Source organism: Ciconia boyciana, chromosome 24 (assembly GCF_034638445.1).
Source record: "Ciconia boyciana chromosome 24, ASM3463844v1, whole genome shotgun sequence".
NCBI classification, from domain to species: Eukaryota; Metazoa; Chordata; class Aves; order Ciconiiformes; family Ciconiidae; genus Ciconia; species Ciconia boyciana.
Window position 1 is genome coordinate 2,758,462 of NC_132957.1, and position 19,422 is coordinate 2,777,883.

Below are 19,422 nucleotides of genomic sequence, written 5' to 3' on the forward strand. Positions count from 1 at the left end.
GCATCTCAGGTGAAGAACCAGTTCCCCAAATCCAGTGATGTCCCATGCAATTTGGCTGGCCAATGGGCGAAGGCTGAACTGCACTAGAACCATGGGCCCAACCTCAGGACACACAAAGTTGCTCTTGCCTTGGTCTGCCTCACCCATGCTGGCTGGGGACCAGGCAAAGCACATATGAAATCAGTTTAGCTGGAATCTCCTATATACCAAGATTAAAAACAATCCATTGTCTGAATCTGTCATCCAGATGCGAGGGGCCTCTGCGTGGGTCCCCACTTCCCAGAACGCCGGCAAAAGCAGCATGATGTGGCCATAAACAGCTTCCTTCACTCTCCTTCCTGGATGGCCATAAAAAGAGACATCTCCAGTATCTACGGTGTCTGTTCCATCACTTATCTTACCTCAATTGCTAAGGAGACCACCAAAAGAGGATGCTTTCCTTTGGTATGATTTACTGACCTAGGGGTCCTTCTGTGAGAATGACATAAACATGAGGGATGCTCTAAACTGACAGGGTTGAGATTGTTTTTGAGGGCTTGTTTCCCAGACGTGAATCACCAGCATGTCCCCACCAGGCGATCGGAAGGTGAAGAGAAGACCTTTGTCTGGGTTATCACCGCTCCCCTCTAGGACATGTACCCCATGTGAGTCACTAAAACTATGTGAATAGGGGAATGGAGAACCAGCATCTCGTAAGGGGTTCATCTGATGCTAAGACTTGATAAACATAGGAAGATCTGGGCCCTCTCTCAAAGTTTGTCGCATGCTTTGGTACGTCAGGAGCGAACTGTTTAGTACAGCTGATAGAGCACCAGATTCCTGATTTGCTGAAATTGTCTGTACTGCTAAAGTACCTGTATCAGTCCAAGCAACCTCCTCACAGAGCCAAGGGTTTTAATTGAAATAACAATGACCACAACCATAAGAGGATATTTTCTTTATCCAGGTGTGCTCCAAGCCTAAAATCTCAAAGCTGCAGGAGTCCCCTTGTTGAGTCTGTTTGTGCTAACTTTATAGCTGGTGAAAGGAGGGATTTCTCAGCTTGCACTGAGACCATCTTGCTTTAGGAAGAGGAGATGGTTTCCTCTTCTTTTCAGATTCCTTATCCAAGCTTAGCATCCAGGAAATATTAAAACTAGATTAAATATCTATGTTAAATTCTTCCCTAGTTCCCAGGAGCTTGTATTTTTTGCTTAGAAGATTCCTTCTGGGGAGTGAAGTCAGCAGATGGGATTGTGTTTGAGCCAAAGGTCAGAGCCCGTGTCACTGTGTCTGCTGATTAATGATGTCTCCCTCATTAACGCAGCAGCATGTACCACTAATCTTCTTTGGGCTGTTTATTGGTGGGAATAGGCAGGAGCAGAGATAATGTTGTTCGTTTCCCATAGTGATACTTATCTCTTAACACAAATGGCACCTGGAATCGAGGCTCCATTTTCAGTCCCTGAATCCCTAAAGAATAAAGATGCTTTTCTTATGCAAGATTTTCTATGCTGATAAGAGAGGCCAGTTCAGGCCCTGATCTCCCAAGCATGCAAGGGGGCTGCAGCTGGATACGCTGGATGAATTTTGGTCAGCCCCAGAAGGAAAACGATGTCCTTTTTCTGTCTGCAAAACGTGAAAACATGCACACGACATCGAGCTTGGATTTGAACCTAAATATCCTCCAAGTTCAGGGTTGCTCAGTTCCAGAGTTATTTCTGCAGCTCATCTCAATGAACGTGACACAAATAGTGGCTTATTTTATGCCTTTGTTCACTGTATTCTGAGGGAGCTCGAGGGATCAAGAGTTCCTGAACTTGGGGCTGTGCAACATAGAATGAGAAATTTCTGGCACAGAGAGTTGCCTGCTCACTTTCTGAAAGATAGAAGCGGTCTACGAAACACAGCAGTGGGGGGGGCGCGTGGATTGAGGGTGAGGAAGGGGAAGGCTGCTCTCTTAACCGGCACTGGAGACGAGGCCAGCTTTGCAAGTGCCAAAGGATTGTATTTATATTGTGCTTGTATGAAAAGATGGGCAAGGAGGGCAGATGTTGCCAGCTTAGGGCTAATTTGACTGATACTATGCCTGGCTTATGGGGAAACTGGAGAAGAGCAGGATCTGTTGAGATCTGCAGGGGAACGAGAAATGTGTGAGCACTGAGAGAAGGGCATGCTTATATCCAGCTGACTTCTTAACCCTGCTGGAAGAAAGGAATTCTTGAGGAGGACACAAGAAAGCACTCCTGGCAATAACGGTGCAAAATGAAGAAAGGAAACATCAAAGCCGAAATCAGACACATCTTCCTGCTGCAAAGACCTTTATCAATAAATCGTCGGGAAGTGGGGGGTTGTTACACAGAGTGACATTTATAAATTATCCTGGAAGCAGCCATAAAAATTACACTTAAAGGAACAATTCCATGGCATGTTCTTATGGGTGGAATCACTGACAATGAAGCTTTTCCTTCCATAACTTTAGTGGTTCTCTGCCAATAATTTCTTTTCTTAATAGCCCTTCCTCTACTGCATAACAAAATGCTAAGCCAGCTCTGTTATCAGTGAAGTATGTAATGCCAGTACTTTACCCAGGATGCTTTCCAATGCCCCAAAAGGAATAAGTGTCTCGCATCCAGAATTGTTCCAGAATGATAACATATAAGATCCAAAAAAGTACACAGAGAAACACCAGGCAAGGGCGTGAAAGGCACTGCATGATTTGTGCAACAAGCTCTGTTCAAATCTGTCCAGGGTAGATTCTTCCTGAAGTTTTCGGCATCTCCAGGAGACAGGTTCTGCCAAGGGAGAACAAATCCTTTAATTACAAATCTCACCTCTTCTTAGTCACCCCTTTTTAGCACTTGTAGGGTGACATGTTAGATGCTACTTATGTCCCTACAGGCTAGTCTTTTGTCACCGCCATACAAAATTCCAAATTTTCTAATGAAGACCGGGCTCTGTTTTTCGCTCTGTTGAATCTCATTCACATTTCTGAATTGGAGGGAGCTTTCCTGCATTTTCCATGAGCAGAGCGGGTAGACTGGCCCACTTTCCTGACGAATGGAACATGATAGCCATTTTATTAGCGTGTTTTCAATTTTCTTACAAAATGTCTACAGAAGAGCTCGTTGTTTGGATCCATTAAAAGCTCATTTCCATGGATTTGGTGTGGTTTGGAGGGTTCCATTACTCTCCTCTGTGGTTTCTTTGTGCTTTCTGGAAGGGAAGGTCTGAGAGTCCCGTGCGCTGCATGAGAGAGGGCTGATGAGGCATGACCTCTGCTACGTGACACAGAGATGTTTTCTCCATCAAGTCCTGTTTTTCTAGCAGATGGAAAGGTTGGGGTTTCAACATGTCTGTGGGCACCCGTGTTGGATGGGCTTTGCAGACTGCAACTCTCTTTCTGAAGCTCTGTAGCCTTTGGCTTCCAGCGTTTTCAGCCTTAATGATCAGGCCAACTCCAACCCAGCGAGTTGGAGACCAGATCCAAAATCAACGTTTGCATTGAATTCTGCCATTGTCTGAAGAGCAGAGTGCACAGAATATTGCTTTAATTTTTAACAGAGAGTTGGAAAAGTCGTGAAGTAGCCAGGTTGGAGTTGGAAGAATTCCCTACCCAGAGCTGGCAGCTGGGTGTTAATGAGAGGTGTACATATCCATCCCACTGTGTCGAGCTCTCCATGGACTTCAGCTCTGAATGAATCAAAACTATGAGACGCTTTACAAAGAGAAAATAAAGAAGGCAAATGTGGTGTGGAAGAGCTGAAACAACAACAAAGCCCAGAGCTCAGTTTCTCAAAGTACAGGATGTGCGAGTAGCCTTGAGAAACACTGGCTTTTTTTCTGCTTCTTGGGTTGCTAACGCTGCTCTCATCTGAGCTAGAATTTTCAAGGGGAAAAAAATGTTGCAGTTTGATTTAACCTTTTGAATTAACTCTGTTTTTCCTTAAGAATGGAATGTAGTTGCTGCCCCCACAAAGACGTACGCTTTTTCTTGGATGACTGACGCTATGTCATAAGTATTGATCTAATAAGATGCCTGCCTGTCAGCTGGCCTCCAGACCTCTGATACAGCAAACTCCAGGAGAGATATGCAGAAGTTTTAAGCTCTTATTTCTAATAGTGCAACCAGCTTTTGCTTCATAAAGCTCTTTCCCTTCCAGTGTTCTGCAAATTGTAACCAAACACAGGCCTGTAATTAAATGACAGGGTAGGCTGTAGTGATAAAATCTCTTTCGCTGCGGGGGCCCAGGTGGGGGAAGTGTTTTCTGGAGATTTGCATTGCTGCCTGTCGAGGTTTCAAGTCATGTCTGTCTGTTGGAGGGGCTCTGAGCATCAAAGAGCTAAAGGAGCACTGCAAGGACAGGGGCGATATCTCTGCTGCTCGCAAAAGGCGGATGAAATCTTTGGCTAGCTGAAAGCATAATTTTAGAGTTCCTAAGAAGCCAAACAGGAATGCATCTTCCCCTCTTGATATATGAGTGTATAAGCTGCCCTATGCACTTGGGCTTAATTTTATGCGTGTTGAAACTGAGGTTTCACTTGATTCCTCAGGACTCAGAGTTGCAGCCAAAGTAAAAGAGAAGATAATTGTGTTTGTAACAGGTTGTGTGAGTAAGGAGGAGAGATTGAAGATTATTTCTTTGACCACATGAAGCACCCATGGGGGGGCTCTGTCCATACCATATGCCTTACTTCAAAAGGCAGCTCGGCTCATCTTACTTAAATACATACGTTGTCAGTGTCTATCGCTGAGCTGAGTGGGATGAATTTCACCATATCTCACTTTGCAGGGAAAAATCATCACTGTGAGGGCACAACTCTTCTGCTCTGTTTAGGCATTTCCATTCAGATGTGATTAATTACTGCCTGGATGAGAGTCTCCCTTTCTGCTGAGTGCAAGTGGCATCTAGAAAAAACTGATGGAGATGCCTGCTCTGTAACCATCTAACACATCTGACCACAACTCAACATGCACCACTGTCCAGATCATTTCTGCAGTCTTCCTCTAGAGGTCTAAAACTGTAGACCCTCTTATACTTCTTTTCCCTCAGAGCAAGGTGGGAGCTTTGGGGTGATGCAAATTAATTGTCATCATCAGATGTCCATGGCTGTCCCACCCTGCAGCCAAGGGCTGGTGTAGTGGAGTCACAGTGCCTGGGACGCAATGGCAGAAGGCTCCTGGCAGCCTCTCTAATTTTAGAGAGGAGGATGAAGTTTATGAGGATGTTTCTGGAGGACCGAGGACAACGCTTAGTCCTTGAGAGTCACCTCTGTGCAGCCAGATTTCACGCCCCCTTGCCCTCCCTTGGATTTGTGCCTATGCTAGGGAATCCTTTTACAGACATTGTTAGGTGAGTTGAATCCATCCCAAGTCTTGGAGAACTAGCCCTACCCCTGGGTACATAGGCCAAAGATTATTTACCATTGGTGTAAATCTGTCCGCTTCATTCCAGCCTGAATTTATAATATCTCAGCTTCAGTTTTCATCTTCTCTTTTTGAGAGTGCAGAGCACTGCGCTCTCAACGTCATCTTTGTGTGTCTCTTTTCTATGATCCCATCACATGCTCACAGTTTCTTGGGTACATGTAATTGAGTCCTGCTAGTCCCTTATGTCAGGCAGGTTTTTCCACGCCTTGAGTCGTCCCTCTAGACTCTGAACCCCTTCATTTTCTTAACACTTTCTTGCAAAAGCTGGCACCACCCAGAGCTGTGGCATCCAGGAATGATCCTAGTTAAGAGGTAACATCACCTACCTGCTTCTGCTCAGCGTTTCTCCCATACATCTTCAGGGCTGCATTAGCATCACTAGCCACTGCATGGCACTGTGAGATTGCAGTCAGACATTTCCTTCCTAACTCAAATTTTTCTCAGTTTCACACTGGACAGGACGCAGCTCACCACCCCTCTGGGTAGCCCACACCCATTTCTGTAAGAGATTTCTTGCCCATTTCTCAGATCTGTCACTGTGGCTCATATCCATCATCACAGCCAGGTCTTCTGGCTCCCAGCACAGATGTCTTCTGGTCCCTCCCTTGCCCTGATGGGGTGGGTTCAGGTAACTCTTCCCCATGTGTGTATGCTGCCTTCATCACTGAAGCCTGCTAGATGAGCCTTTCCAACGACATCCTCCATCCCCACTCCCAGATGAGAGGTCGTTGCTGTTCTGCCTTTCTTTGGCGGGTTAGTCTTTGCCCTGCAGCAACTCTAACCTCCACACATGCTAATGCCATCAGGCTGTGCAAGGCTGTTACGCTGTTCACATCAGAAAAATCCCCTCGAAGGAGCAGACTTTGACCAGTTCCTTTTCATTACTTTCCTGCCAGCCCCAGGCAGCATCTGAATTGCATATAAAAATCCCCTTATCCATTCACAGCAGCACGATAGATTTAAAGTACAATAAATAAAGTTGCTTAGCAGAAATAATTTATTTTGCCAATTGCCAAGACACTTTTTTTTTTTTTGCCACTGTAAAAACTATCGGGCGAATATTCCTTCTGTCTTTTACCACCACCTGGACCATGACCACCAACTAGCTGCTTTGGGTGGATTAATTAGAGGTTGGATCTAATTCCATCTCAGCTTCTGAAACAGATTTCAGTTGGCAACAGAAAAAAATCTACAACCCTGCTCCCAGACAAGTCCTTAGAGTCAAGTGCCCCACAAGCACGGCTGGGCCCTGTACATTTAATTATATTGACTTTTTGGTCAAAATTTGTTGAAAACAGATTGCCCTTTTCAAAATAGCTGATTTGCCACTCTGTTCCCTTTGATTTTCCAAGTTTCAGGTCCCAAGCGATAGCTGCACACAAAAGTTATAGGCTGTCTCTCACTGCATCATCTGTATAGGTACTTGTTGAATTTTCTGCTCTGGCCTCACTCTTTTCTGTTGCAGTTTGACTTTTGTTGAGCTGCAGCTTTCAGGCTTTCTGGGTGGTTTCCCATCTGTTGTTAACTAAAACTTTCACAAGGATATGAAGCTCTTTAACTACTCGGTAGAAAAAGAGCCAAAGAAATAATTAACTCAAGAATTTTCTCAAGGTTGTAATATAAATGGCCTGGAAAGTTTGGAGAACTCTGCAGTTCTCAAGCAAACCCTATAGTGTCTCATCTTTCCAGCCCAATTCTTCCAGCGTGGATTAAAATCTAACTCTGAGCAAGGTTTCAAATATAGAAGCTCTGTTTCAGGGTCCAGACGCAGGCATCCAGGACTTTGGCAGTGGGGCTACTCTCCCTGTTCAGCTTGTGGTGAGGGTCTGCCGTATCTCCACGCTAGATAGATGCTTGCAGAGCACATGGCAAGTTCAAATGGCAGAAGCTACATGACTGGGGTGATTGCCTCTGAATTTTGGTACTTTTGTAACCTTTCTGCAATTATTACTGTAGGTCTGGGCACTTGGGCTGCCTGGTCCCTCTGATGGCTGAGTCCAGCTGTTGTGCCTTGCCAAAATCATGTCCTTATTTTCCATGCTCTTAAATCCAGAGAGATGCACCTCACTGGTATGTTATCTTGTCACACGCCTGGCAGTGGGCTGCTGGAGAAGCAGGCTGCTGCAGGAGAAGTGTGTGGCAGGGCTTGCTAACATGGATGGTGTTTCTTTGATTGCCATGGATAATTAGGTGTGATCTCTCCAAGGACTCAATGTATATCTCTGTCTCACTGATCTTCCCTGTGACGAGATAAATAGTTCAAACTACGGCATGATCATTATGCAAATCAGATCACCCTAAAATAGGACTGCTGATTGAGGAGCTGAACCCATAGAGTGATATGTCCAGACCCTCCTTGCCTAACTTGAAGGCCTTGAAAAGGTACCAGAGACCTTTTCACCTGGATTTAAATGCCTGAACGTACTTAAAATTGAACCAAATCCCTCCTGTCTGGAAAAATTGAGTGAACAATGCATGAGCCCAGTGCTTTTTAAAAACATGATGTTGTCTCTGATGTTGCATCTCTACTTTCAGAACGGCCTCCAAGCCACGGAGGGACCTGCTGTCCAGCCGTGCACCTGCACAGACACATTTCTGTCCTGAAGCTTCCTTTGTACTCCAGGGAGCTCAACATTTTAGATCAGCCTACCCAAAGACCTACACTGTCAGCAGAGATAAGGAGAGGGCTCCATGAAGCCCTCTGTATCACCCTCTGGGGGAGTCTTGTTTTCCATACTGATCCCCTGCTAGGAGGCTACTTATGGTCTCAACCATCCAATGACAACCTGTAACACCAGCTACTGTCCTCTGTGATCCCAGCTCTGGTCCTGGATCCACGCTGAAGATAGGAAAGGAGATGGTTGGGAAGGAAACGTAATCACTGTTGGTTTGTTCTTTTCTAGATGTGGACGAGTGTGGCGCAATCTCTGGCGTGTGCGATGGCGGGGAGTGCACCAACACGGCAGGCAGCTACGTGTGCACATGTCCACGCGGTTTCATGACCAGCCCTGATGGATCACGCTGCATTGGTAAGATGCTAAATAGATCTCAGGACCACAGATACAGGGAGAGATCACACTCTGAAACCCAGACCTCGTGGTTTGCAAATCACTACCTGGTGATCACCAGATTTGCAAATCAAAGGGCACGTTGTTCCTGCAATAGCTGGAAAACGCTCTTTTCCATGTGCTGTCCTTGCATGTGCCATGGCTGATGTGGTCTGTCCTGGTCACAGGTTTCGATGCTGTTGCAGACCAGGGCTTTCTCCATCTCCATAACTTGGACTGCAGGTGCCTCAGTGCTTGAAGTGCTTGACAAGGGGTTGCTGAGGACAGTACGAAGAGGACTGGGGTGGAAGGTGTCTGGCTGGGACAGTGGTTTGTTTGAGGAAGGATCTCTGTGCTCCTACTCACAGAACGGCACCAGCTAGCGAGAGAATCCCAGACGCTACCCCTTTTCTCCTGCTTTAGATGTCAGCCGGGGAGAGACACCAGTACTCCCCTTACAACCGAACTGCAGGCACAGCGTGTGGTTGTGGAGTGCGTGAGTCCACGGGAAGGCTTGCAAGCCTTCCTGGAGCAAAGAGGGACCCAGTGATGGGGAACATCCCACAACTGCACATTCATCTGCTCGCTTTGCAGAGGTGAAAGGTTTACTCCAAGTGTTTGCATAACCAATGCAAATAAACGGTGACTTTTATCATCTCCTCCTCCTTCCTGCTTAGACCACGGGTAATGGCTCATAAATCCCTCCTGCCCCAAGCTAATAATCAGTCGGGCTGTGGACTCAGTTGGCTTCATCTCACTGAACTCAGCCTTTCAGGAGTGAGTTGCTTTGCACTGAGCTGGTTGTCTGGATCCCTCTGTACCCAGTGGAGAGAAAGAGGTGCTTCCCAAGCACAGCACAGGGCACTGCAGACACCTATTCCTGCACCCGTGCTGAACCTGCAGGTTTACACGGCTGCCGTGTAAGCTCTTGCACGTTACCTTGTAGCCCACCTTCCTCCCACAGTATCCGATTTCTGGCAACAAAATGACTCCCAGGCTGCTATGGAAATCCGAGTCTTGCAGTCCCCATCCTGCAGACCGCATGGAGGGCTTGGTGGGGCTGGTGTGTGCCGCTCCACCGGCTCTGACGTACCTGTTCGCCCCGGCTCAGTTTGGCCCCAGGTGTCTGTATGTCAAAGCTTCCCAGAACTGGCCTGAGTCCAGGCAAGCTTTCCCCAGACTGACGGGCTGTCCTGCCTCCAGACTACAGGGCCTGGAGTGAATCTTGCATGTTTAACAGATCAAAATTCCTTTCCAAGCCTTGTAAATATTTGATGGTCCATTTCTCTTTGTAACAGACAACAGTTTCTATGATAAATAGATCAGCTCTCTGTTTACTTGCTCTCAGCAGGGGCACTTACTTTAGTCAAAATGAGTCCCAGGGTTTGTCTCACTGTTCAGGAAGTTCATTCGCCTTTAGAAAGGTAAGGATGCAAGGATTCATAAAGAGGAACTGTTACAGAAAAGGCAAAGATCATTGTGTTAGTGCAATGGAAAATGTCAGGTACAGCTTTCTGTTGAAAGTCCTGGAAATTAACACAGAAAAAAAATCCTTTCCAAATTCTTTTATATCCACAGAACCTGGAGTAAAAATTAATCATGTTCTAGTTCCGGAAAGAAAAATGTTGTAAAGTATAATGTACAAGTCACCTTGTTTGGGAATCTGATAGATTTTAATGAGAATGAAATTCTTTTCCTCCCTGTTTCCCAGACCCTGCCATAAGCCCGGCGGGGTGTGACGGCTGTCAGATGAGTCATATGGACATTTCCTCACTTTCCTTGAAACCAAGTGCTTCAAGAAATGAAAACTAAATAAAATTAGAAAGCCCAAATGTAAAAATAGTCCAAAGCTTAGTTAGCTGCAGTGGACTATGACTGCATCTGAACTCAATACATCATGCTCTAGCCATTTCCCTGAGCTAATATATGCTGCTAGTGTGCTGTCACTTTTTGGGACAGACAATATTTTTTCTGGCAAAATGCACAGTTACTATTGGGGTGGTGTTGCCCCGGGATCCATATTTTGCAAACCCTGTTTCTATCGTTTGAGGGGGTTTTAGTGCTCGTTCTGAGAGTTTGTGGCAGTGTAAGCCCACAATTTACATCCTATGAAATAAATCAAATAAATAGTTTGTAAAATTGAAAGTGAATAAATAATGTGGCCACCCTTAAAGCACAAACAGCATCAGAAGAGAGCAGGAGAGATTGTCACGCTGCCACCTCTCAGGTGTTTAGACTGGAAGTGACCGCAGTGTCTCGTGTATCATGGGGCACCAGCACTGGCTATGTGGTGGCTTTATGGTGGCAGCCTTGATATATTCCCATCCCTTTCCCCTCCCTTTTTTGTAAAGTAAACACCTTTTTATTGCATTTGAATAATCTCCTGTAGTTTTTGCAGCTGAAACAGCAAGACACTGAGCTTGAGTTGATCCCAAATCTCATTAGCTGCTTTCACTGCCTTCCTCGGTAAAATGCAAACAGCAGCGTAGCTGGAGAAAGTCCGTCATAGTTTGAAATGAACATTTATGGAATGATTCAACCACCTGTGTTTGACACAAAGAATCCAGTTCCACACATGTTCATAACACTTTCATTCATTTATGCTTGTAAAAGACAGGCTCAGTGTTTTGCAGGCAGCAGAAGGATCTGCTCCAGCAGGCTGTGAGGTTTTTTTTTTCTTTTCGGTACAATGGGTTGCTTTTCAAGAACAGCTTAAAAGAATAATTTTCAAATGAGAAAAATGGCCTCTCAGATGCATTTCCAGACATGCACATGGTGTTCCCTTGTTTGTTGCAATCAGCACTCCTGCACGTTGCTTTCTTTGCTCTTTTTCCCTCATATAGTGCAGCAAAGCTCTCAGAGATTTGGGTCTTATCTCCTCTTGGGCAACACGGGCAGGTTTAGTGCCTAAAGTTCCGCGTAGGGCCAGATCTGGCTTATGGTTGCAAAGTCCTGGGCTCAGAGAAGGTTGTGAGGGTGTTACTGAGGACTTCACCTGCCTGGAGAGCCCTTTCTGCCCGCTTTGGTCATTATCCAGGAAAGGAAAGAGCAAGAGGAAAAAGGAAATATGAGGAGATATTTATGAGGGCAAGAAATGACAAAAGAGAAGTGGTGTGAGGGTCACAGGCTTAAAAGAGATTGATAAAGAGTTGGGGAGGGACCCTGAGCAGAGCCCCCCGGCAGCTCCCAAGGCATTGAGGGAGCTGGCAATGCTGCGGAGCAGAGGTCTGCCTGCACATCTGCAGGGCCCAGAGGGTGTAGAAAGGCTCTGTAGTCACTTCAGCGTGTGAACCTGTGCAGGAACCCGGACTGCAACCTGGGTCGTTCAGTCCACATTTGTAAAACATTTCCCCCTAGAGAAAACCATTTTTTATCAGATCATTTCACAGCTGCACTTATGCCTCAACCTTGTAACTGTTGAACTGGGAGGTGAATTTGGAGAAGAGTGAACAGCCAGGGAGGGAGTGAATTTATTACAGCACTTGCCAGCAAAGAAACAGTCCTGCAATAATACCCAGAGCTTCCCTGTTTGCACTGCAGCCCTCCTGCGGTGAGACAGCAGAAGCATTGGTGGCCAAGGTGTGCCATGGCTATTGCAGTTTGGTGGGAGCTGTGCACAGAGGGATGCTTTGTGCCTTCATTCTGGCATGACTCTTCACCGAGACAGACACCACCATCTAATCTTACCCAGACAAGAATGAAATTGGTCAGATTTCCAGAAGCAGAGAACATATGATAGCATCATCGGTCCAGACTGACTGTCCCCACCACAGTATGAGGCTCCTTTTTGCACCATTCCTTGCAAACCAAGCGCCATTGAACATCTTGGGTGACAGACCTTTGGCTCCATGCTGCTGTGTTGCAGCTCCCTTCTGAGCTAATAGCTCTCAGGTCGTTTGTAGTCAGAGCCAACTGCCTTTTGCAACCACCAGTTTTTTTGGGTTTGGTCACCTGAGCTTCTCAGTTTCTGTACATGACAGGACACAAAGTGAGAGAAATACCCTTTAAAGTTCTCTCCTGGGAAGCAGTACCAGCACTCTCTATTCCTCCGTCCCTCCCTGCCCCTACCCCACCAGCAAAGAAACAAACCAGGTTTTCATCAGGATGAAAATTGCAAAATCCCTTGCAGGTGCACAACAGATCTTAGACACCTTGTGCAGACCACAAAGAGGATGTCCACACTGGAAGGGAAGATAAGAGACTAGCCGTGCTAGATAGTCACTTGGAGGGTGCAGCTCCTGGTGTAGGGCTTCTCCTGCGCATCAGGACACACACACCAGGGCATCATGGCCCAGCCAGATGGGTGCAGACTCTGCCAGACCCCAGCAGGAAGGTCCGGCTCGGAGTCACTCCTGTCCCATTACGATAAGCAGGCCAAACTCCATCTCCTGCTCTGCCACTCCTGGCTGGACCTTGTAAAGCACCCACAGCCTCTCTGAATCAGAGACCTCTGACAGAGCTGTGGCTCTGTCCCTCACCTCTGTGCACCGTCTAATCTCATGTGGAATTTTACCTCCTTTCTCACCTGCAGCCTGATCTGATTTACTGAGGTTATTGTGCAAACCTGTTCCCTAACAGCTGCAGAGGAAGGCAGAACAAACCCACGGCAGCTTTCTGCTCGTACCTCCAGCGTGTGGGTGGTCCTGCAGGAGGTCACAGAGGGACTGCAGGGACCCACTGTTCTTTCCATCCACCCCTCTCTCTGCCCAAGGCAGCTCCAGCTGAATTTTCAATTAGTTCTGACCTTCATTTCTGAGAGAGATTATTACAAACTACAGCAAAGACAGCTGAATTTAATAAACATTTGTCCAGATGAATAAGGGCTGGACCATTCCCTCCGTTACACAAACTGCTGTGACCTCCCTGCCTTGTCAAACTTGTCAGCACATGTCTGCCTGTGGGGAGGGAGGTTGTGCTCTCCGGTCACTCCTTGCCCATTAACTGGCTGGCTGTCATCGTGTATCACAGCTTTTGGGACAGCAAGCATCCCACAGAAGAACAGAAGGAGCCGGGTGGGTTCTGTCCTCTCTAATGCCCAAAGGGTTTATTCCAAACTACCACCCTCGCATCTAGAAGTTCATTTAAGCTCAGGCCTAAGCCCTCACTTAGCTAAACTCCCATCACGGGTTTGAGGGGCAGCTTTTCCAAATGGCCCCACTGTCTTGCCCTGGGTTGTTCGGAGAGCAGCTTCCTTCTGGAGTAAGTGTGGGCTACATGCTGATGCTAAGTAACATCAACCTGTCAACGTGCGGTGGAAACACGGCCCTCTTCTACTCTCCAGCAGCTGCTGAAACCTGCAAAGACGTGGACGTTGGTCTTGCACTCTTGCCACTTGCCAGAGATCGAGGGTTTGGGATGACCCAAACACGCATGTAGCTAGGACTTCCCTTCATTAGGATTAGGAGCTAATGCGGTGCTGCATTCATCCCCTCACTCAAATTTCTCTTCTCCTAGTCTGTCTGTCTTTCTGCAAGTCTCTTTGGTGCACCAAGTTTCCTAAATGGGAATAGTTCATGTTGAACTCAGTGCTGCAGAATGGCGGAAAGGATGTATCTCAGAAAAGACCTGCTGGTTTAGTCACCCTGGCTTTAAATGGGATCACTGTCCTCTGCAAGTCACTGAGCTGTGATTACAGAAGAAATGTAACCACAGCCCACAGATCAAACAGCTCCATGCAATTAATTTCAATTATATTTCAGGAAAGTGTCAGCCTGCTGGCTAATGTCAGTCTAGAGGCACAGATGACAAATCAGACCAGACTTTCCCCCTCATTAATTTACTTGAGAAACAAGGACGGGAGATGAATGAGTGGAAGATTCCAGGTTTTCCTAGAGGACTTGGTGCCAGACGGAGCCTGCTAGACATGTGAAAGACCCTCAGTCTCCTGGGCCTTGTCCAGAAGCCACACACACCAAACACCGGTGCCAGGCTTGGTGTTTGTGGCTTTGGCCAGGCTCACGGACTTTGACCACCATCCAGCGCTCGTTCTCCTCCCAGCTCAGTCCCGGCTGTGGGAACTAACCCGTGACCTGAAACAGGCATCCACTGGGAATGTAAGGGATCAGGCTGGAGGGATGTGGAATTGGGAACAACTCCATTTGCTTAGCGAGAGATGCTGGGACCACTGGGACCTGGCAGGGAATGCTTCCTCATGGGAAGCCTGCAATGTGGGACATTTGGCATTAAATCAGTTCTGGGAAGGAGAGGTAGGTCCTTGCCAAGCCTGAGATGTGCAGGACCACACTGGACAGCATTGGCTGTGGTAAGGTCCTTGCTTAGCACAGCATTGGGGATCACTGACTAACACTGGAAGGGTTGTACCTGGATCCCCAGCCTGACCAAAGTGGCGTAGGAGATGGCTGACCACCTTGGTCTGCCCCCTCTGTCCTGCAACAAGTGAGAACAAGGGAAAGGACTGTTGCAGCCAAGGCTTCGGCCTAGAGCAGGAATGGCTGGGGAATGCCCGCTCACTGTCTGGGAACCCTCAAAATAGTAGCAGGCAGCACTGGATTGTTTTTATCACAGGGCAGTGTTTTTAGTGGCAGAAGTTAGAGGAAAATATATCATGCTGGGTCCAACAGCCCAAAAGAGAAGACACTGCCACTCCATGTGGCCAAGTTCAGGGCCTGTTGTAATGTTATATTGGCACTGATGGCCAACCCTTGGTCACAAATGTAGTATAAATAAGCAAGACAGACACTAATATCAGAGGAGAAACCTGAAGAATGGAGGTCTTGGCCCCAGGATGCAATTTTGTTGAATAATATATTTAGTCCAGAACAGTTTATCTTGTCCCCACTGAGGGGATGGGTCAGGCTGTCCAGTAGTGGAAGTGTCAACGTTTGCAGTGGTCTCATGCCTGTTCCCTCTCCCAGCTGGTGTGTTGGGTCAGTGGGGGAACCCGTCCCTGACATCTCTCATCAGTACAGAAACTCTACTGAGAGGAGAGAAACACCTGTAAATAATCCCATTTCTTTGGGAAGGTGAGGAAACATGGGATGAGGTGGGGGATCTCATCTGTTTTCTGCTCCGTGAATTCAGCCAGAATCTGCTGGGTCAGCTTGTCCTTCCTGCAGGGCAAGGAAGGCAGCTCCCAATGGAGAATCCAATGGAGAGGGACAGCTCACCTACTGCCTGTTTCTGGCTCTCGGTCAGGCTGCTTATAGTATTTAGGACCCTAAATGGGAATGTGAGATCTCATACTGGGGAATAAGGCCTGGCCCTACAGCCTTGATGTGCTCCAGATGGAGGTTCTGGAGACCCTCATGATCTGGGAGGATGAGGCAGAACAGGAGGTCAGACTGGAACACTGGAAAGCTGGAGGAGATGCCACTGGGGACGGGCACTCAGGACCTGACCGAGAGTATGGTGATGACACGCTGTGAATGCATTGCCTTCTCCTCTCCCTCTTTGCAGACCAGCGGATTGGGACGTGTTTCTCGGCTCTGATCGGAGGCCGCTGCGCTGGGGACCTCCCTGGCCAGTACACCAAGATGCAGTGCTGCTGTGACTCAGGGCGTTGCTGGGCCATTGGTCAGACTCCAGAGATGTGCCCTGTCCGGGGGTCTGGTAAGTGCAACACAGAGGACCTCCACCTGCTGCTGGGCCAACGCATGGCTCTGATGGCCCTAGTGGTACCCCAGGCTTGACGTGGAGAATCATCAACGTAACACCCAGAGAAAGGTCACATGGGGATGCTGACTCCCCTGCCTGGGTCTCATCTGAAGTTGAGCCAGATGAGTTCAGCCAAGGCAAGAATTTATCCCTTTCCTCCTACCCCTTCAGCTCTCTTTGGCTTCCACCGTCATTGAACCTTGGGGCCAAAGGAGGGTGAGCCCACGCAGCAGGAGGCCTTGAGAAGGCACAGCGCTGTAGATCTATCTCTCTGCCTCTCTTCTTTCATCACCAGCTCTGAGCAGGGCAGAGCTTTACAGGCTGGCACCCTCCTGTGTCCTGTCCTTTCCTGCATGAAGGGAGCCCACGGCGCCAGCTGTCCCACACACCCCGAGAAGCTGTTGCCAAACGCCCTGGCAAGCGGTGTCTCATCATCTGCTCCGGAGTGGAGGGTGTTAAAGCCCTCTTCACCCATCTGCCCTGTTCCCATCAGCACCCACCCTCTTTGCTCCCTGCCGGTCCGTCTCCATCCCTCTGTTCCCTGCACTCTGGCAGAGGCAGGAGGGGGATTCAGGCACTCTTGGAAAAGCACTAAGGCAGCTGTTTTGTTTCAGATGAGTACCGCAGGCTTTGCATCGAAGGACTCCCAGTCGTGCCAGGGTTCCCTGGGAGCTTTCCAGGAATTCCTGGATTCGGGCCCAATGGTGTTGGGCCGGGACTCAACGGGCCTGGAGGCATCGGACCAAATGGGGCAAATGGACAAGGCGGGATCCCAGGTCTGCCTGGAATGGGCCCAGGAAGTTCAAGCATTGGTAATTAAAATTACTTTCTTACTGTGCTGACCCAATTTGGCTGCCTGTCTCAGAACACAGGCAGCGTGTCTGCCTGCGTGCCGGCCCGCTTCTCTGAGCCGTGCACACATGAGCAAAGCACCCGTGCTCTTAGCCAGCTACAAGGTTTATTTTGACACAGGGGGAGTGATGGGATGTGACACTAATGCTGTGCAGGATGCTGAGCCCAGAAGCAGATCAAACAGCGTCTGCTGGCAGAGCAAGGGAGCTGAGGCTGGCTCTAGTGCAGAATATCTTTCTAATTACCGAATAGGAATGAAGCTTTCACGTCACCGCCTCACTCTCTGCCTCCCCAAAACAAAACTGTTCTTCCCACCACCATGGACACCTCTGTCACGTGCATGCCCGTATAGCTCCTTGCTAAGGGCTGAAGCCCGTGAAAATGCACTGGGTGTCAATAAATACTGATTCCCACCTTGCTTCTGAGAGACTGTGCCATCTTGTGCTTGTCAGTGGGGTAGGGGCATGCCAGGTACTGCAGCACCCTGCAGAGATTTCTGAGGCAGCCGAGTTTGTGCCTGCAGCCCCATGGTTGTTCAGGGCCCAGGAGGACCAGTGGTCCATCAGTATTTGGACTTGCTGACCCTGCTTCCTGGGGACAATCAAAGGACGGGAGCTGTAATCCTCTACCTGATGCTGTCTCTGTGCTTTCCAGGAACCGCCACTTTGAATCAGACCATTGACATCTGCAAGCATTTCACTAACCTCTGTCTGAATGGACGCTGCATCCCCACCCCATCCAGCTACCGCTGCGAGTGCAACATGGGGTACAAGCAGGACGTGCGTGGAGAGTGCATTGGTGAGTAGGCTCTGCTTGACACGCACACAGGTCAGCTCCAACTGTGCCCCATGCCTGTTCCTAACAGCACCTCGAGCTGCTGCCCCGACAGCCCCCATCCCAGTCAGAGCTCCCCACAAGAGGCTGGAGATAGAGCGCTTGTGTCAGGTAACGAAGCAGCATGATGGAAAGGATATGTCTGCCCCTGAGGAATGTCCAGGGTGACAACTCTGGTAGCCATAACATTGCCATTGGCTTAGCGGTGGCCAGTTCACACTGTGGGAAGCCCCATATAACCTGGGCAGGGCACTTCGCCAGTTATCAGGCTGCTGCCTGCTCTGCTTACCCCGCAGGCTTAGGCTGCAGCCCCAACGGTCATCCCGGCTAGCTGATGGCTGTGCAAGCCTACTCAGAAGCTTGAGGTCTCCAAGGAATTAGAATTAGAAGGATGGCATCTTTCAAAAGAATTACCATTTTATAAGTAAGTGGGCTGTTTTTTTCTGAGAACTATAAGGAGACTGTCCTGCTGAAAGAAAATGGTGTCCACCCACTGCATCTGCAAAGAACAGCCTTCCTGTGCTGACGTTTCCACCCAAGCAGACCTCCCAAGTGCTGAAATAACTGTCCAGACCTTAGGTTGCATGGAGACCCAGCGCCTGGAAGTTCCCCTAGCACCTGAAGGCAGTGGTGGATGTCATAGCTGGAAGTATGCCCAGCTAGAAGAACTCTTCAAACAAGTAGCTATGTTGTAAGAGGAGCTCAACAAGCAGCACAGTATCCGGGAATGGAAGTGAGAGATTGATACGTGGCATTTTGTGCTGTCCCAGGCTGAGTGACAGCCCTACCCTAAGGCTACACAAGAGGGAGGTAAGCCCTTTCAGCCTTGAGCTGACTGACACAAGTAACTCGTAAGATGAAGGAGACTGGACCCTTGTCTCTGTTCAGGGCAGAAGGAAGAACCTTCCTCTGAAGTGCCCCTACGTAAGAGATATGACGCTCTGGGTTTGGAGAACGAAGAGCACATGAGTAACGGACAAGATCCAGGAAAAGCCAACCATGCAACCTTGATCCAGCCCCCTACATGCATTAGAACCAGTGCCACCAGAAAAGCACGTAAAGTATTAGTAATTGGAAATTCCTTACTGAAAGGCACTGAAGCACCCAATTGCCATCCAGACAATTTCTCTAGAGAAGTTTGCTGCCTACCAGGAGCTCACATTTGCGACATCACTGAGAGGCTGCCGAGACTGGTGAACCCTCCAGATTATCATCCACTCCTACTATTCCACATAGGGTCTAATGATACTGTGAAAAGGCAACTTAGAACCACCAAAAGAGATTATATGTCACTCAGAGCGATGTTAAAAGAATCTGGAGCACAGGTGGTGTTCTCCTCTGTCCTCCCAGTCAGATGAAGGGGTTCAGGAAGGAGGAGAGGAATTGAACAGGGGAATGCCTGGTGCCATACTCAAGGTTTTGGCTTCTATGATCTCCCTTTGAGAAGCTGGGTCTGTTGGGAGCTCATGGGATTCACCTGATCAAGTGGAGCAAGAAGGTCTTCGCCAACAAGCTGGCCAGACTTATATGGAGAGCTTTAATCTAGATTTAGTGAGGGAAGGGGGATGGAGTTTTGAGCAACAGGAAGAGCCAGGAGTTACTGATGTATTAGGAACCAACAGGGCAACACCTGCGAAATGCCTGAAAGGAATTAGGGCGTGTTCC

The 19,422-nt window shown here is 48.2% G+C and overlaps 1 protein-coding gene across 2 annotated transcripts in view; it reads left to right on the forward strand.

Moving 5' to 3' along the window:
* FBN3 (fibrillin 3) overlaps positions 1-19,422 on the forward strand; it is a 117,410-nt gene that overhangs the window by 53,825 nt on the left and 44,163 nt on the right. For both annotated transcript variants that reach the window (XM_072845814.1, XM_072845815.1), the window contains exons 9-12: positions 8,314-8,439; positions 15,874-16,026; positions 16,686-16,883; positions 17,578-17,721. In XM_072845814.1, the coding sequence (XP_072701915.1) occupies positions 8,314-8,439; positions 15,874-16,026; positions 16,686-16,883; positions 17,578-17,721 (621 nt within the window). The remainder of the gene's footprint in view (positions 1-8,313; positions 8,440-15,873; positions 16,027-16,685; positions 16,884-17,577; positions 17,722-19,422) is intronic.